General features: G+C 47.3%; 1 protein-coding gene across 10 annotated transcripts in view; it reads right to left on the reverse strand.

Moving 5' to 3' along the window:
• Window positions 1-18,816, reverse strand: part of LOC120916987 (F-actin-monooxygenase MICAL2-like) — a 300,525-nt gene that overhangs the window by 93,429 nt on the left and 188,280 nt on the right. For 9 of the 10 annotated variants that reach the window (XM_040327945.1, XM_040327949.1, XM_040327948.1 and 6 more), the window contains 4 exons: window positions 13,207-13,308; window positions 10,786-10,860; window positions 8,091-8,277; window positions 2,637-2,719 (listed from right to left, as the gene is read on the reverse strand). In XM_040327945.1, the coding sequence (XP_040183879.1) occupies window positions 2,637-2,719; window positions 8,091-8,277; window positions 10,786-10,860; window positions 13,207-13,308 (447 nt within the window). The remainder of the gene's footprint in view (window positions 1-2,636; window positions 2,720-8,090; window positions 8,278-10,785; window positions 10,861-13,206; window positions 13,309-18,816) is intronic. The other variant, XM_040327950.1, reaches the window with a different exon arrangement.

Here is an 18,816-nt window from a genome sequence, read left to right on the forward strand (position 1 = left end):
CTCTCTACACAGGTACTCTCTACACACACTGCTACTTTTACAAGATAATTTCTGGGTTTATAAATTCGTTTGGGGCACACAAACTGGATTTATATCCTTTGTGGCTGTTGATGAAATATATGTGATTTTTTTTGCCTCGGAGTTTAGCTTTAAAATGCTGCCACTGATCTGATGTGAAATAAAAAGTTTCACAAATAAGGAAACACTCCCTCAATAAATTCTATTCCTGGCCTAATGGACATTAATTCTGGAAAAAAATTGCAATCGACCAAAAATAGAAAAACATCTCTGGCGCATCTGGGTTTACACAAACAAGGCAGAATATTCCAGGGGTGGAATGCCAGAGGTTATAAACAGCAACATTTGTTTTGGAAAAGCTGGAACCATCATTTGATGAAGTCCCCGGAGATTGTGTTACCAGGGCGGCGTTCCGGCATTATCCCGGGTGCCAGACGCTCAGCACGCTCTGTGTAATGGCCATTCATTATTAATGCATGCTTTGTTTAGCAGATACAGTTCTAAGGCCATATACTGTACCTACCTTTTGATATTTTTTATTTTATTTATTTTTATGGTTGAACTGGATGGACTTGTGTCTTTTTTCAACCTGACTAACTATGTACCTACCTTTTTTTTTTTGTTATCTGCAGAATTGGCTTGAGGTTGTGCATCTCTGTTCCTTGCCAAGAGCCTTTCTACATCTAATCAAGCCACACAATTCTGATATACTGAGAGCTGAGCGAGAAAATAACGACCAATGAGGGGTCTCTGCTGTTGTGTTTGAGCTGCCTGCCTACCCACATGCAGGAAAAATCCACACACTTCATCATTTTCAAGCAATCTGAAAATTGCATTATCTGTTAGATAATGCAATGTCTCCGCTGTATATGCTTTATTAAAACAAATGCCCCTATATACCCTTAATTCACAGCACTGCTCGGCGCTCACGTGACTGCCCGCCGTTCCCTTTCCTGATCTGAAAACTACAGCAGGAGGGGCTGAGAATCCCGCACTGACGTCAGTCGGGAGGAGGGGAGGAGGAGAGGAGAGCAGCAGACGGTCACACTCATCTCTTCAGGGTGGCCTATCCTGCCTCCAGCTAGCAACTAAATGTTCTACTCACCTCATCAGTTCATCCCTCACAGCAGGCCCGGACTGGGGCAAAAAATAGGCCTAGGCTTTTTAGACTGAGCAGCCCGGGGGGTGGGGGGGGAGATGGGATGTTGGGTTGCAGCACCTTGTACCTCTGGACCCCTTCACATTACACAGCACCTTGCACCTCTGGACCCCTTTACATTACACAACACCCTGGACCCCTTTACATTACATAGTACCGCACCTCTGGACCCTTTTACATTACACAGCACCCTGCACCTCTGGACTCCTTTACATTACACAGCACCTTGCACCTCTGGACCCCTTTACATTACACAGCACCTTGCACCTCTGGACCCTTTTACATTACACATCACCCTGCACCTCTGGACCCCCTTACATTACACAGCATCCTGCACCTCTGGACCCCCTTACATTACATAGTACCACACCTCTGAATCCCTTTACATTACACAGCACCCTACACCTCTGGAGCCCTTTACATTACATAGCACCGCACCTCTGGACCCCTTTACATTACACAGCCCCTGACAATTTGTTACACAGACACCCCCCTAACAGTTCTGGACCCCTTGCATGATATACAGACCTCCCTACAGTACAGACCCCCTCCCTACAGTGCAGACCCCCCTCCCTACAGTACAGACCCCCCTACATTACAGACCCCCTCTACAATACAGACCCCCCTACATTACATACCCCCTCTACATTAAAGCCCCCCTCTACAATACAGCCAGCCCATACAGACCCCCCTACATTACAGAGACGTGACTTGCAGCCCGCGGGCCGCTGTGCATTTGCCCTGTATGCCCTATGGCAAGTCTGGGCCTGCCTCACAGTCTCTTCCCTTTGTTTCACCACCCCCTCCCTTTTAGATTGTAACTGTTGGTGTATTGTCTCCCTGCATTGTAAAGCGCTGCAGAAACTGTTGGCGCTATATAAAACCTGTATTATAATAATAATAATAAGCGGCGGGCGGTCACGTGAGTGGCAGGCGGCAGTCTGAAATATAGTATACAACAAGTATTTTTTTTATAAAGCATATTTAGTGGAGACATTGCATTATCTAACACTGGGGGTTACCTGAAAATGATAGGTATTTTAGCAGTAGGATGGCAGAGGTGGGCACTGTCATGAGTTGACAGGGCGGGGGGGGGGGGGGGTATGGAGGGGCGGACAACAGAGGAGAGCTGCGGATGACAGAGGCACGTACACTGACCACTGTGTCATACCGTGGTCAGTTTACAGGGGGGAGGGCAGAATCAGGCAGGATCAGCCAGGTATTTTTGATAATACGGGGGGCCAAAATACACAGCACAGGCACTTATTAATGCATTTTTTTTTTTTAAGGTAACAAACGCCTTAAATTACAGTGATTGATGGCGTGAAAGCCTGGAGGATATAACATTTTGTTGTTGAATATTAGTAGGTTTTTAGGTGGATACATCTACAAGTAAATGGGGCCACCAAGGACCAATGGGGGGGGGGGGGGGTTAGAGTAAAATAACTTTTTGACTTACCTGCAGTTTTGAATCTGTTCTTCGCTTTCGCTGTTTGTTGTTTGAGAAGGAGTGCATGAAATGAGGTTGGCAATAAAATTTACCTGGGGATAAAAGGAGAACAATGTTACTGCTGATAAGGAAAGTATTTCCAAGATCTGTTTTACTAAATGATTAAATGACAATATTAGGTGCTTATATGGACCTTGCTTTGTACACTGGTGCGCAGTCATGTTGGAACAGGAAGGGGCCGTCCCCAAACTGTTCCCACAAAGTTGGGAGTATGAAATTGTCCAAAATGTCTTGGTATGCCGACGCCTTAAGAGTTCCCTTCACTGGAACTAAGGGGCCAATCCCAACCCCTGAAAAACTGAAAAACAACCCAACGCCATAAACCCCCCCCCCTCCACCAAATGGTTTGGACCAGTGCACAAAGCATGGTCCATTTAGACATGGATGAGCAAGTTTGGGGTGGAGGAACTTGACTGGCCTGCACAGAGTCCTGACCTCAACCTGATAGAACATCTTTGTGATGAATTAGAGTGGAGACTGTGAGCCAGGCCTTCTCGTCAAAGATCAGTGCCTGACCTCACAAATGTGCTTCTGGAAGAATGGTCAAACATTCCCATGAACGCACTCCTAAACCTTGTGGACGGCCTTCCCAGAAGAGTTGAAGCTGTTATAGCTGCAAAGGGCGGAGCCAACTCAATATTGAACCCTACGGACTAAGACTGGGATGCCATTAAAGTTCATGGCCCGGATTCACAAAGCACTTACGCCGACGTATCTCGAGATACGCCGCGTAAGTGTAACTATGCGCCGTCGTATCTGTGCGCCGTGCCCACAAAACTAGATACGCCTGAAAATAGGCTTCCTACAACCGACGTAACTTGCCTACGCCGTCGTATCGTGGGCGCATAGTTACGCCGGGCGCATTTGACGCTCCTATAGATTTTCTATGCACATATGCAAATGAGGGAGATACGCCGATTCACAAACGTAGTTGCGCCCGGCGCATCATATACGTCCGGCGTCCAGCGTAAAGTTATTCCCCATATATGAGGCGCAACTCATGCAAAGGTATGGACCAGGGAACACAGCCGTCGTATTTTACGTCGTTTACGTAGTAGTACGTGAATAGGGCTGGGCGTAGGTTACGTTTACGTCGTAGGCAGTGATTCGACGTATCTTAGGGAGTAGTTTCGACGTGATTCTGCGCATGCGCACTGGGTCGCGTCCACGGGACGGCGCATGCGCCGTACGTTAATCGTATCTTTATGACGCTCAGTACATCATTTACAGGGGTCACGCCTCATTAGAATGGCTCACGCCCACTTTCACTTACGCTGAGGAAACCCAGCGTAGATTTGGGGGCGAGTGCTTTTTAAATACTGTGCTTGGCGCTCTGCGCTACGCCGGCGTAGCCTAAAAAAAGATACGCTACGCCAGCATAAATATGCGCCAATGTATGTGAATTCGGGCCCATGTGCGTGTAAAGGCAGGTGTCCCAATACTTTTGACAATTTAGTGTATTGGTTCCCTTTTTGCTGTTTTTATCCCTTTAAATGTCGGGAGTCTTTAGCGGCAGTAGAGAATAGGAAGTGTGAGATTTTGTTGTAGATAACATCTGAACGGTTTCCCGGCTCCCTCTGTTTTTATTTCTGGACTAGATAAGAAAAAAGGATTATTTTCCTACGATAAAATCTAATCTTTCAGGCCTTCAGGAATGTAATGTATAATAGAGGCCAAAAACTCCGGCCAATCACAGGCAGCGCCTATTGCGCCCTCCGGGCATGTGCGTCCGATGTGTGTGTTTGGTTAGCACATCTTGTTGTTACTACTGAAAGGGAACGGCGGGTGAAGATCAGAGATCTGGAAGCGAAGGGGAAAATCTCTGAAGTCGGCTGATGGTTAACATTTAAAGACGAGCTCTGAGTTATTCTGTGTTCTTTTCACTGCAAAAGTGCTGCAACTGTTATACCGTTTCTTAGCCAGATTCAGAAAGAGTTAAGCCGGCGTATCAGTAGATACGCCGTCGCAACTCTGAATTTAAGCCGTCGTATCTTTAAGTGTATTCTCAAATTGAGTTACACTTAAATCTAGCTAAGATACGACGGCCTGCGCCGTCGTATCTTAGCTTTCTATTTAGGCCGGCCGCTAGGGGCGTGAACGCTGATTTACGCCTAGAATGCGTAAATCAGCAAGATACGCCTATTCACGAACGTACGCTTGCCCGTCGCAGTAAAGATACGCCGTTTACGTAAGGCGTTTTCAGGCGTAAAGTTAGTCCAACAAAAAGCTGGCCTAGCCAATGTTAAGTGTGGACGTCGGTCCCACGTCGAATTTTGAAATTTTTAAGTCGTTTGCGTAAGTCGTCCGTGAATGGGGCTGGGCGTAATTTACGTTCACGTCGAAAACAATAAGTCTTTGTGGTGTAATTTGGAGCATGCGCACTGGGATATGTCCACGGATGGCGCATGCGCCGTTCATAAAAAACGTCAATCACGTCGGGTCACGATTCATTTGCATAAAACACGCCCACCTCTTCACAATTTGAATTAGGCGCGCTTAGGCCGGCACATTTACGCTACGCCGCCGTAACTTAGGTTTGTGAATACAGCACTTGCCTCTCTAACTTACGGCGGCGTAGCGTAAATACGATACGCTATGCCGGCTCAAACATACGCCACCCTACGTGAATCTAGCTATCTGTGTTGTTAGCACCTTGCTCTCATGTAGAATGGATTAAATATGAGGGAGTTCTATCCAGGAAAAGAGTGGGGTCTCTTTATCAAAAAAATAAATAACAAATTTGCTGTGAGAATAATGCATACAATGGGCCGGATTCACAAACGACTTACGCCGACGTATCTTTATATACGCCGCGTAAGTCCACGGATGCGCCGTCATATCTATGCGCCATATTCTCAATGCAAGATACGCCTGAATTTCGGCTTGATCCGACCGACGTAAGTCTCCTACGCCGTCGTATCTTTGGGTGCATTTTTACGCTGGACGCTAGGGGCGCTTCCGTTGATTTACGCGTCGAATATGTAAATGACCTAGATACGCCGATTCACGAACGTACTTGCACCCGTCGCAGTAAGCTACGCCGTTTACGTAAGGCGTACGTCCGGCGTATAGTTATCCCTCATAAAGCAGGGGTAAGTCATGTTAGGGTACGGATGTCGGAACAGCCGTTGGATTTTACGTCGTTTGCGTAAGTCGTACGTGAATGGGGCTGGGCGTAGGTTACGTTCACGTCAAAAGCATTGAGCCGACGTATAATAGGGAGTATATGCGACGTGATTCTGAGCATGCGCCGTTCGGTCAGGAATTCATTTACATGGGGTCACGGCCTGTTGGAAAAACTGCGAGGAAGCATACACACGGCCAGGATTCCTGGCCAAAAGCTCTCCCCGCAGTTTTCCTTGCAGAAAAACTTGGTCGTGTATATGGGCCTTTAGACTCCCTGGTCAATCGGGTCTCAGGACCCACTCTCTGACTGACCGGGAGGAAGACATTAGCAGGAAAGACATTAGGGAATATTAATTCGCTAAAGTCACACAACTGAGTGGGCTTAGGGCACAGTGTTCTGCGCCCCGAGCCCACCCTTTTTTTAAGCCAATTAGACCTTCAGGTTCAAATCATGTGCTTAAAAAAAAAAAATCCCATTGGAATCCATGTGTCCGGTGCCCTGCATGTAGATTAGGGTCCGGGTGCATGGATTAGGGGGGGGGGGGGGCTTGCGCCCCTAATGGAGCAGCCGCCACTGCTTATCAGTCCTGCCCAGGTTACCTCTGTAAACTCCAAAAAACACCTCCCTTCTGTGGAAAGGGGGAGGTATTTTGTAGTCTTGTCTTAGAGTGACCACGCTCACTCAGTGCACTGTATCTATGGAGGAGCAGCGTTGTCATCGGAGGACAGGAAATGTGTGGATATGGCAGGATCACCAGGAGAAAAGAAAGAAACTAAAATCCTGAAAAAAATTCAAAGCAATTCAGCCATCACATCTAAGGAAAGGGGTCGCCAAACTAGGGCCCATGGGCCACATCCGGCCCGCTACAAGATTATATCTGGCCTGCTAGGGTCATCGGTGTATTCTCAATGTGCAGATTAAGGTCAGGGGAGGCTGCCTGTGGTCTCTGCTTCTGATGTAAGAGAAGACTATAATGTCAGGGGGACTCTGATGGGGACCCTCCTGTAAGGAGGGACTCTGATGGGGACCCTGATGTTCAGGGCACTCTGATAGGTACTCTGATGTAAGGAGGACTCTGATAGGGACCCTGATGTAAGGGGGACTCTGATAGGGACCCTGATGTAAGGGGAATTTTAATGGGGACCCTAATGTAAAGGGGAGCTCTGATGGGGACCCTGATGTAAGGGGGCCTCTGAAAGGGGCCCTGATGTATGGGCGACTCTGATAGGGACCCTGATGTACAGGGGACTCTGATGTATGGGGAATATTAATGGGGACCCTAATGTAAAGGGGGACCCTTATGCACGGGGGACTCTGATAGGGACCCTGATGTAAGGGGGCCTCTGATAGGGACCCTGATGTAAGTGGGCCTCTGATAGGGACCCTGATGTAAGTGGGCCTCTGATAGGGACCCTGATGTAAGGGGGCCTCTGATAGGGACCCTGATTGTACAGGGGAACATAAATGGGGATCCTAACATAAAGGGGGCCCCTATGCACGGGGGACTATGATAGGGACCCTGATGTATGGGGGACTCTGATGTATAGGGAACTTTAATGGGGCCCCTAATGTAAATGGGGACACTTATGCACGGGGGACTATGATAGGGACCCTGATGTAAGGGGGGCTCTGATGGGGACCCTGATGTAAGGGGGCCTCTGATAGGGGCCCTGATGTATGGGCGACTCTGATAGGGACCCTGATGTACAAGGGAACATTAATGGGGACCCTAACGTAAGGGGGATCCTTATGCACGGGGGACTATGATAGGGACCCTGATGTATGGGGGACTCTGATGTATGGGGAATATTAATGGGGACCCTAATGTAAGGGACTCTGATGTAAGGGGGAATCTGATAGGGACCCTTATGTAAGGGGGGCTCTGATGGGGCCTTGATGTAAGGGGAACTCTAATAGAGACCCTTTTGTATGGGGGCCTCTGAAAGGAACTCTGATGTAAGGGGAACTCCAATGAGGGCCCTGATGTATGGGGTACTCTAATGGGGACCTTAATGTAAAGGGGGACGCTGATGGGGACCCTTATGTATGGGGGACTCTGATAGGAACCCTGTTGTAAAAGGGGACTCTGATGGGGACCCTGATGTAAGGGGGCTTCTGATAGGAACTCTGATGTAAAGGGGGACTCTTATAGGGACCCTGATGTAAGGGGTAACTGATATAAAGGGGAACTCTGACAAAGTAATTGGCACCTCAATATCCCAGACAAGTCTAAAGCACACTGGTAGGTGAATTGTCTTGTACTGTGGGCTACCTACCCTCTTCCATATTGAACACATAATTCCCCAGTCGGAGGACAGTGGAGCAGAAGGAACACTTGAAGCATTCTCGGTGGAAGAAATGTCCCTCGGCGCTCAGCCGCTCCACCACGTAAACTCTCTTCTTGCAGAAATAACACGTGTCGCTCCCACCGATATTCGGAGGAAACTCCTTCCTCAGGGATCCCTAGAAAAAAAAAACATTTGTATCTCTGTTAAACACAACTCTTTCCTCTGATTGGAGTATCTGGTGTTTATAAACAGCTTTTCCTTATTTATTGGAATCAGGAAAAAAAATAAAACATTTTTTTTTTTTGGTGTGTTACGTAAATACAAAATATTATACTTTTTTTTTTTTTTTTTTAGCTAGCAGATGTCGCTCTCTGCTTTTTTCCCGCTTATCTTTTTGCAGCCTGTTGTTTACAGTCCTCAATAGCTGAAGATGAAATGTACATACAGTTGAAGGGTACATTGCCAATGGCTGCTCTGTTATTGGATTGCTTTCTCTTAAAAGTGTATTTTGACTTTGGCAGCCAAATAGTGATAACCCATTAATTTGTTATATATTCTCTTCACTATTTTTATTTTTTTATTGGACAGAGCCATTGAGTTAAGAGGTTCACCACACACAACCATTGTACAATGCTACCAAGTACATGTGTGGTAAAAAAAATATATATATATATATATATATATATATATATATATATATAGTTACCCTGATGTACAGTATGGCCCGGATTCACAAAGCACTTGCGCCGACGTATCTCGAGATACGCCGCGTAAGTGCAAATATGCGCCGTCGTATCTGTGCGCCGTGCCCAAAAAACTAGATACGCCTGAAAATAGGCTTCATCCGACCGACGTAACTTTCCTACGCCGGGGTAGAGTGGGCGCATATTTAAGCTGGACGTATTTGGCGCTCCCATTGATTATCTATTCACATATGCAAATGAGGGAGATACGCCGATTCGCGAACGTACTTGCGCCCGGCGCAAAATATACGCGGTTTGGGTAAGTCGTACGTCCGGCGTAAAGTTATTCCCCATATATGAGGCGCAACCCATGCAAAGGAATGGACCAGGGAAAACAAGCCGTCGTATTTTACGCCGTTTACGTAGTACGTGAATAGGGCTGGGCGTAGGTTACGTTCACGTCGTAGGCAGTGATCCGTCGTATCTTAGGGAGTAGTTCCAACGTGATTCTGAGTATGCGCACTGGGATGCGCCCGCGGGGCGGCGCATGCGCCGTTCGTTTTAAGTACTTGTATGGCACTCGGGCCATCATTTGCATGGGGTCACGCCTAATTAGCATGGCTCACGCCCACTTCCACTTACGCCGGCTTACGCCGAGGGAACCCAGCGCAGTTTGGGAGGCAAGTGCTTTGTGAATTCGGTGCTTGCCTCTCTGCGCTACGTCGGCGTAGCGTATATTAGGTGCGCTACGCCGGCATAAATATGCGCCAATGTATGTAAATCCGGGCCTATATGTACAATTTAAAAATGATACAGAAAACTTTGAAAACACTTTATGAGGTCTATTTATGAAACATTAATTGGACAAATATCACTCATTATTCGTGTGGGCTACACAATTTTCTTTCTGTAATTTCTGTAATAGATTAATTCTTATGATCGTTAGCTCCATCTAGTGGCCAAAAGGTGGCATATTTTTGTTATCGAGGCAGGGGTGTTGCTAGGTCTGCAAAAGATCTGGGGCTAGCCTAGAGCCCATAGCATGGGGGGGGCATGGTTGGTAAGCAATTTTTCACGGGCAATGGCTGGTATTGGTGCTTCAATCATCACGGCCGCACCTCTGACATTGGAGAGGCCCGGCTGTGAGGGCGGAAGAGGGTGATGCAGGGCGGGCAGAGAGAGATGATGCTATCTTTGCTTGTCCGCCTGTTTTCTTCTCTCATCCGTCTGCCCGGCTCTCTCATGCAGAGCCCGCCCGCTCGCCCGCCGCACGGCTGCAGAGAGGCCACGGCCTGCTGCAGTAAGACACTCTGGGATATGGGCCCCAGATTCAAGGCTATGGCCCCAACAGCCACCCCTTAGCGACGCCACTGTATTGAGGTATTTCAATGCTGTAAAGCATTATGGCCACTAGATGGAGCTGACAATCCTAGGAATTCATTTATTACTACAGACAAAATTTGTGCAATCTGCGTGTGACATTTGTCCAATGAATGTTTTATAAAAAGACCCTTAAGAGTATGTCTGAGCAAAATAAAAAATCAGTACATCTCTGCAATACATGCACATTTCCCCATGTTTTATACCTTGCACAAGTACCGAAAAAAAAAAGCCTAACTTCCTGTTTGAGACAAAATCCCAACCAGCCCTACCTGCATCTATTCCTCGCCACTCTTTGTACCACTCTTTGTCTCCTAGACCAGGCAGTGTGTATTCATCTAAAGAGGTACAAAGATGTGATGTATGGACGCCCCCAGAACTACATCTCCCAAGAGACCACTTACAGCATATAGGGAAAGGGCTCTCGGGAGATGTAGTTCTGGGGGCGTCCCTACATCACAGGGCTATGTGAGGTTTGGGGGAAATACATTTTGTGTTCTTCTTGCATTACTGCTCTATAGGACACCTGTTATATATCTGATACTGACTCAGACCACCCACCTTGTGCAGTGACCTCATTGTAGATACATTAGATAAAGAAGGAAGGAAGAGTAGAGTACCTTCTGGGAAAGAGAGACAGGAGAAGAAGAAGGAGATTCAGCAAAGGGCTCAGTCATCCCTACGTCCGGCGAGCTCTGAATTTAACACAAAATTACATTAATCACCTTATAAGTAAGGAAGAGTTAAAGGCCTAGTCTACCTTTTCCGATTATGTAGTAAATACAACATTGATCCTTGTGATTAATGTGCATTTCATAATTTTTGCATTGATGGGGTGGCGGGGTGGGGTGGTGTTTGTTGGGATTATGGTAGTTGTGGTGTGGTGGTAGTTGGGTGGTGCTGGTGGTCGTGGTGGGACGGCCTGTCATCAGTTGAGGGTGCAAATAACAAGATCCTTTAACACCTCCCCCCCAGCCTCAGATCCATGCAGAGGTCTGGGCAAGCTGTTCTGGGACTGGAGGAAGTACAGCAGGACTGCAGGTAGAAAAGGAAGGAGGGATCACCGCCTCCATTCTTCACAGTCCTTCTGCTGTGGTGGCAGATGGGATATGTAGCATATCAATGTAAGATATCCCAGACCTGAATGGTGGAGACAGGCAAGGCTGGGCTACATTCAAAACGGTCACCATTGGAAGGTTTACCCTTGTAACAATTCTAGAGTTTGGAATTTCCCCTCACCTACTTGGGCTGATTTACTAAAGGAGTTGAGGATCTACTGAGTAGACAGCCCCTGCAGAACTGTAGCAAGAAGCATACCATTTTGGTGGTAGGGCAATTGGGTTGCTTTGTCAATAGTACATCTGTCCCCATTGGAAGGTTTACCCTTGCGACAACTCTAATGCTTAGGATTTCCCCTTACCTACTCAGGCTAATTTACAAAAGGAGTTGAGAATCTTCTACCACAGAGTAGAATAAGTAGACCAACTCCTGAGGAACTATAAGTAAGGGACATACCATTTTGGTGGTGGGTTGTCACTGGAAAATCTGTCCCCATTGGAAGGTTTAACCTTGCGACAACTCTAATGCTTAGGATTTCCCCTCACATACCCGGGCTAATTTAAAAAATGAGTTGAGAACCTTCTACCACAGAGAAGAATGAGTAGATCAGCTCCTGAGGAACTATAAGTAAGGGTCATACCATTTTGGCCGTGAGTTGTCACTGGAACATCTGTCCCTATTGGAAGATGTACCCTAGTGACAACTACAGATTTTAGGATTTCTCCTCACCTACTTGGGCTGATTTACTAAAGACATTGAGGACCTTCTACCACGGAGTAGAATGAGTAGACCAACTCCTGAGGAACTATAAGTAAGGGTCATACCATTTTGGCGGTGGGTCCCCATTGGACGGTTTACCCTAGTGACAACTCTAGATTTTAGGATTTCCCCTCACCTACTTGGGCTGAATTACTGAAGACGTTGAGGACCTTCTACCACAGAGTAGAATGAGTAGACCAAATCCTGAGGAACTATAAGTAAGGGTCATACCATTTTGGCGGTGGGTCCCCATTGGACGGTTTACCCTAGTGACAATTCTAGATTTTAGGATTTCTCCTCACCTACTTGGGCTGAATTACTAAAGACGTTGAGGACCTTCTACCACAGAGTAGAAAGAGTAGACCAACTCCAGAGGAACTATAAGGGTCATACCATTTTGGCGGTGGGTCCCCATTGGACGGTTTACCCTAGTGACAACTCTAGATTTTAGGATTTCTCCTCACCTACTTGGGCTGATTTACAAAAGACGTTGAGGACCCTCTACCACAGAGTAGAAAGAGTAGACCAACTCCTGAGGAACTATAAGTAAGGGTCATACCATTTTGGTGGTGGGTCCCCATTGGACGGTTTACCCTAGTGACAACTCTAGATTTTAGGATTTCTCCTCACCTACTTGGACTGTTTTACTGAAGATGTTAAGGACCTTCTACCACAGAGTAGAAAGAGTAGACCAGCCCCTAAAGAGCTATAGTAAGGGTCATACCATTTTGTTGGTAGTGGTGGTAGTGTCTCCCTAGGGAATTAAAGACGGCTACTAACGGTATTATTGGGCAAAAATGGATCAAATATTGTAAAATACAATATTTGATCCATTATTGCCCAATAATACCGTTAGTAGCCATCTTTAATTCCCTAGGGAGACCGTATCTTGGTCTCCTATGGGGAATATCCATGGTATACGCAGCTATATTGGCCATGGTATTAACCCTATGGGGAGAGGCAGAGGATCATCTGTTATCCACCATATGAATAACAGAAGGTGCATATAAGTGTTGTTATTTATAAATAGTGGTGGTGGTGGTGTGTGTGTGTGAGGGGGGGGGGTCTTTTATGTGACAGTAAGTGCCCCTTTCCAATATTTTGAAAAATGATTCTGAATGAAGAGTAGAATTTTTGTGTTGTATGTAGGTATCGGTAATGGTCGTCGTCGTTTTTTTGAAGTTAGTAATTGTCATGCGTTACGGTTGATTTCTGCAGCTTACCAACTCCGAGGATCTCGTTTTACTTTTGTGATCACTCATATAAAGGCAGACAAGGACTTCTGCCACAGCTCCTACCCGGCTGGACACGTTCCCTACCGTCGCCTATAGGGCAGAAAGAACAGGGAGGAAGAGAAGGAGGGAGAACAGACTTAAAAGAGTATTTCAGCAAGAAAAGAAACGGAGATGTCTCAGCTTAGCTATAGAATATTAATACAAAAGTCATAGATGGTTAATGAAAGCTAAGCTATCTTTTAAACAGCAAGAAAATGAGAGGGCTGTGGAAATTGCCTTAGCTAGTTTTTAAGCAACCACTTGAAGCTGTTTCAAGATACACCTTAGCTGGAAGGAAAGATCATTTTCTAGCTGCAAATGTTACATTGTATACTCAGACCAAACCGTTGAGTAAATATTACAATTTTAGGCTGGGTGTTAAGAAAGCTGACTGAAATGAAAGAAAGAGTGCTAGATGGTCGTCCTAAGAGTTCATGATCTTTTATTAAATTATAAATTTGAGACAAGAGGAAGATAAAAGAAAGCCAGCCCATTTCAGGGGCCAAAAAATCTTTTTTTGTGGTTGTTGGGATGGTGGTAGTGGTGGTGTTTGGATCGTAGTAGTGGTTGTGGTGGGGTGGTGTTTGTTGGGATGGTAGTAGTGGTGGTGGTGGGGTGGTATTTGTTGGGATGGTGGTAGTGGTGGGGTTGGGATGGTGGTAGTGGTGGTGGTGGGGTGGTGTTTGTTGGGATGGTGGTAGTTTTGGTGGTGGGGTGGTATTTGTTGGGATGGTAGTAGTGGTGGTGATTGGGTGGTATTTGTTGCGATGGTGGTAGTGGTGGTGTTGGGATGGTGGTAGTGGTGGTGTTTGTTGGGATGGTGGTAGTGGTGGTGTTTGTTGGGATGGTGGTAGTGGTGGTGGTGGGGTGGTATTTGTTGGGATGGTGGTGGTGGTGGTGGTGGGGTGGTGTTTGTTGGGATGGTAGTAGTGGTGGTGGTGGTGGGCTGGTGTTTGTTGGGATACTGGTAGTGGTGGTGTGGTGGTGGTAGTTGCGTGGTGACAGTGGGGTGGTGGTGGTGGTAGGACAGCCGGTCATTCAGTGGGATTGAAGTGACTGGACCAGATGTGTCATGATTGTGGTAGTGGTGGTGGGGTGGTGTTTGTTGGGATGGTGGCAGTGGTGGTGGTGGGGTGGTGGTAGTAGTTGGGTGGTGGTAGTGGGGTGGTGCTGGTGGTGGTAGTGGTGATAGTTAGGTGGTCGTGGCGGGACGGCCTGTCATTCAGTGGGAGTGAAGTGACTGAACCAGATGTGTCATGATGGTGGTAGTGGTGGTGGTGTTTGTTGGAATGGCGGTAGTGGTGTCAGGGTGGTGGTAAATGGGATGGTGGTAGTGGTAAGGTGGTGGTGGTGGGACAGCTTGTCATTCAGTGGGAGTGAAGTGACTGGGCCAGATGTGTCAGTGGGTGAATGGGGCTTGGTGGTCACTGGTTGTTAGGGATAGGCAAAAGCCTGGACATTTAAGGTTCAGTCTGAACTTGGAGTGAACCAAAAGCTCATTCCTACTTTTAACACACGTCCACTGTGACTTTTAAACAGTGCAGGGCATTTTTAGATAGGGTTTTCTCATATGCGCACCCTACCCCAAAGAAGGGGGATTGTCTGGCACTTTGAAACGCGTTGGTGAACTTGTATCTTCTGTTTGCCTCAACTTTGTCAGCAATAATTGACTATGGACTTGTCGATCTCTCAGTGGAGGCCATCGCCTTTTTGAGGGCTTTGTAGTAGAGTTGACAAGGTTGTCATCAAGCCCAAGCTGTTGTCCTAGCATTGCTCCTTGGACCCCCCCCCCCCACATTTTCTTGGTGTAAAATGAGAATGGCTGATTGAAGTAGTACTGCAAGCACCCCATAGGGGATTTATATTTATAATGCTCCTTGCGATCACACACTCCATGCATCACACAAGCACAGGAAGAAATCGTGGATCAGTGTGCACAGGTGAAGGTGAAAAACAAAAATTTGAAAATGTACACAAAACAAATAACCGTTAATACTATAATACTCAGTCCAAATATTTTTCATTTTTTTTTAAAGAGGATTGCTTTCATATATAAATACTGGGGTAGATTCAGGTAGGGGCGCGCACTGATACGGCTGCGCAGCGTATCGTCTTTATGCCGCCGTAAATTACAGGAGCAAGCGCTGTATTCACGAAGCACTTGCTCCGTAAGCTGCGGCGGCGTAGCATAAAAGGGGCCGGCGTAAGCGTGCGTAATTCAAATGATCCGGTAGGGGGCGTGGTTCATTTAAATTAGGCGCGTTCCTGCGCCGAACGTACTGCGCATGCGCCGTCCCTAAAATTCCCGACGTGCATTGCGGTAAATGACGTCGCAAGGACGTCATTGGTTTCGACGTGAACGTAAATTACGTCCATCCGTATTCGCGACCGACTTACGCAAACGACTTAAAAATTCAAAACTCGGTGCGGGAACGACATCCATACTTAACATTGGCTGCGCCTCCTAATAGCAGGAGCAACGTTACGACGAAAACTACTTACGCAAATGACGTAAAAAACTACCGCCGGGCGCACGTACGTTTGTGAATCGGCGTAAGTATGTAATTTGCATACTCTATGCTGAAAACTACGGGAGCGCCACCTAGCGGCCAGCGTGAGAATGCACCCTAAGATACGACGGCGTAAGAGACTTATGCCAGTCGTATCTTGGCAAATGTCGGCGTATCTTGCTTTCTGAATACAGAAAGTAGATACGCCGGCGCAGATTTGAATTTACGCGGCGTATCTATGGATACGCCGGTGTAAATTCTATCTGAATCTACCCCTAGTGCGCGGTGAAATCAGAGGAAGCCGTTTCAGTCCAGGAGAGGAGCCGGTACAACTGTGAAAGACTGGAAGGGGGGGTCGGAGGTCCGATTTAATTCTCCAACCGTCCAGCTAGACCATGATTAGCAAACTGTTGGACAAAACATGGCAGTCCCTTCCCCTGAGAGCGCGGCGTCCCCTGGGAGCGTCCCTGGGAACAGATGTCACGTATTACAGCATGGACTGTAAGCTGTGGAATTTCCTTCCATTGAAGCATCCCAGGAATTCGGGAAAGATGAGTAAACTCGGAGTCTTCCGGAACTCCGATGGCTCAACATCTCCCGTATAGCCTGAGTCAGAATTAAAACATCCCCCCCTTCCCCTTCCCCTCCCCCCCACTACTGAAATCTAACAGTGTGCTCCTGATTTAGGTAAGATTCATTTTAGACATCCAGCTAACACTCCCCTCCCCCAGACTGACAATGCTGCTGTCTGATGTGCCTCCTGTGCTCCTTCATCCAGAGTGGATTTCACATGGAAACGTTTTACCCTCTACTAATGTGCATGGGGGCTGTTAGACCCCTTTCACACTGAGACAGTTTTCAGGCGTTTTAACCAACTTTCTAACCCCCCCTTTTGCTCAGCAGCAAACCCACCGGACAGGCCTCTCCCAGTTTAATAGTCACGGCCATCTTGGGGGGTGCACAAGGGGGGTGGGTGTCTCAAGGTACCAGGCTTTAGGCTCTAGGAGGTCAGGTACAAACCCTGTGGAAAAGGGGGGTCCCCTGGGGGAGGGCTTAAGTCACCTTGAATTGGGCTTAACACCTGGGGTTAACCGGTCATATCTCGGCCCCTCCCACAGTTCTGTTCTCTCTCCTCTTGTGCAGGGTGACTGGACTTGTCTCCGCCCCCTCCTGTACTTTTCTATAGGCTGTCTGTAGTGGGTGGGGTCTGACTGGCTCCTCCCACAGCTCTGCTTTCTTTCCTTGTGCAGGATGACTGGTCTTGTCTCCACCCCCTCCTGTACTTTCTACCGGGTGCTTGTAGTGGGTGGAGCCTGCTAGGCCCCTCCCACAGCTTTGCTCTCTTTCCTTGTGCAGGGTGACTGGTCTTGTTGTCTCTGCCCCCTCCTGTAGTTTTCTGCAGGCTGCATGTAGTGGGTGGGGCCTGCTGGGCCCCTCCCACAGCCCTGCTCTCTGCACAGGCTATGTACAACATGGTGATGATGTCACTGCTACTTTTACACAGTTATATCAGGCTTTGCAAAGGTATTTGACACACAGAGTTGATTTCTATCCTTTGATGAATATATATTAATAGAGATTTATGTGCTCGGAGTTCAGCTTTAATATTTGAGGGGAGGGCTGTGCCCAGAGTTCAGCTTTAATATAAGAGGAAAGGGCTGTGCCCAGAGTTCAGCTTTAATATATGAGGGAAGGGCTGTGCCTGGAGTTCAGCTTCAATATATGAGGGGAGGGCTGTGCCCAGAGTTCAGCTTTAATATATGAGAAAAGGGCTGTGCCGGAGTTCAGCTTTAATATATGAGGGAAGGGCTGTGCCTGGAGTTCAGCTTTAATATAAGAGGGAAGGGCTGTGCCCGGAGTTCAGCTTTAATATAAGAGGGAAGGGCTGTGCCCGGAGTTCAGATTTAATATAAGAGGGGAAGGCTGTGCCCAGAGTTCAGCTTTAATATATGAGGGAAGGGCTGTGCCCGGAGTTCAGCTTTAGGATAACATTGAATGTGTTCAGGGGCAGTTGAAAAAAGTTTCCAACTGCCTTTGAACACGCATTTAACAGCGTCTCGTGTGCATGGGGTCTCAATATAAGAGGGAAGGGCTGTGCCCAGAGTTCAGCTTTAATATAAGAGGAAAGGGCTGTGCCCAGAGTTCAGCTTTAATATAAGAGGAAAGGGCTGTGCCCAGAGTTCAGCTTTAATATAAGAGGGAAGGGCTGTGCCCAGAGTTCCGCTTTAAGATAAGAGGAAAGGGCTGTGCCCAGAGTTCAGCTTTAATATAAGAGGAAAGGGCTGTGCCCGGAGTTCAGCTTTAATATAAGATGGAAGGGCTGTGCCCAGAGTTCCGCTTTATTATATGAGGGAAGGGCTGTGCCCAGAGTTTAGCTTTAATATAAGAGGGAAGGGCTGTGCCTGGAGTTCAGCTTCAATATATGAGGGGAGGGCTGTGCCCAGAGTTCAGCTTTAATATATGAGAAAAGGGCTGTGCCGGAGTTCAGCTTTAATATATGAGGGAAGGGCTGTGCCTGGAGTTCAGCTTTAATATAAGAGGGAAGGGCTGTGCCCAGAGTTCAGCTTTAATATATGAGGGAAGGGCTGTGCCCGGAGTTCAGCTTTAATATATGAGGGAAGGCCTGTGCCCGGAGTTCAGCTTTAATATATGAGGGAAGGCCTGTGCCCGGAGTTCAGCTTTAATATATGAGAAAAGGGCTGTGCCGGAGTTCAGCTTTAATATATGAGGGAAGGGCTGTGCCTGGAGTTCAGCTTTAATATAAGAGGGAAGGGCTGTGCCCGGAGTTCAGCTTTAATATAAGAGGGAAGGGCTGTGCCCGGAGTTCAGATTTAATATAAGAGGGGAAGGCTGTGCCCAGAGTTCAGCTTTAATATAAGAGGGAAGGGCTGTGCCCGGAGTTCAGATTTAATATAAGAGGGAAGGCTGTGCCCAGAGTTCAGCTTTAATATATGAGGGAAGGGCTGTGCCCGGAGTTCAGCTTTAGGATAACATTGAATGTGTTCAGGGGCAGTTGAAAAACGTTTCCAACTGCCTTTGAACACGCATT

The sequence above is a fragment of the Rana temporaria genome, chromosome 11 (genome assembly GCF_905171775.1).
Source record: "Rana temporaria chromosome 11, aRanTem1.1, whole genome shotgun sequence".
Lineage (NCBI taxonomy): Eukaryota > Metazoa > Chordata > Amphibia > Anura > Ranidae > Rana > Rana temporaria.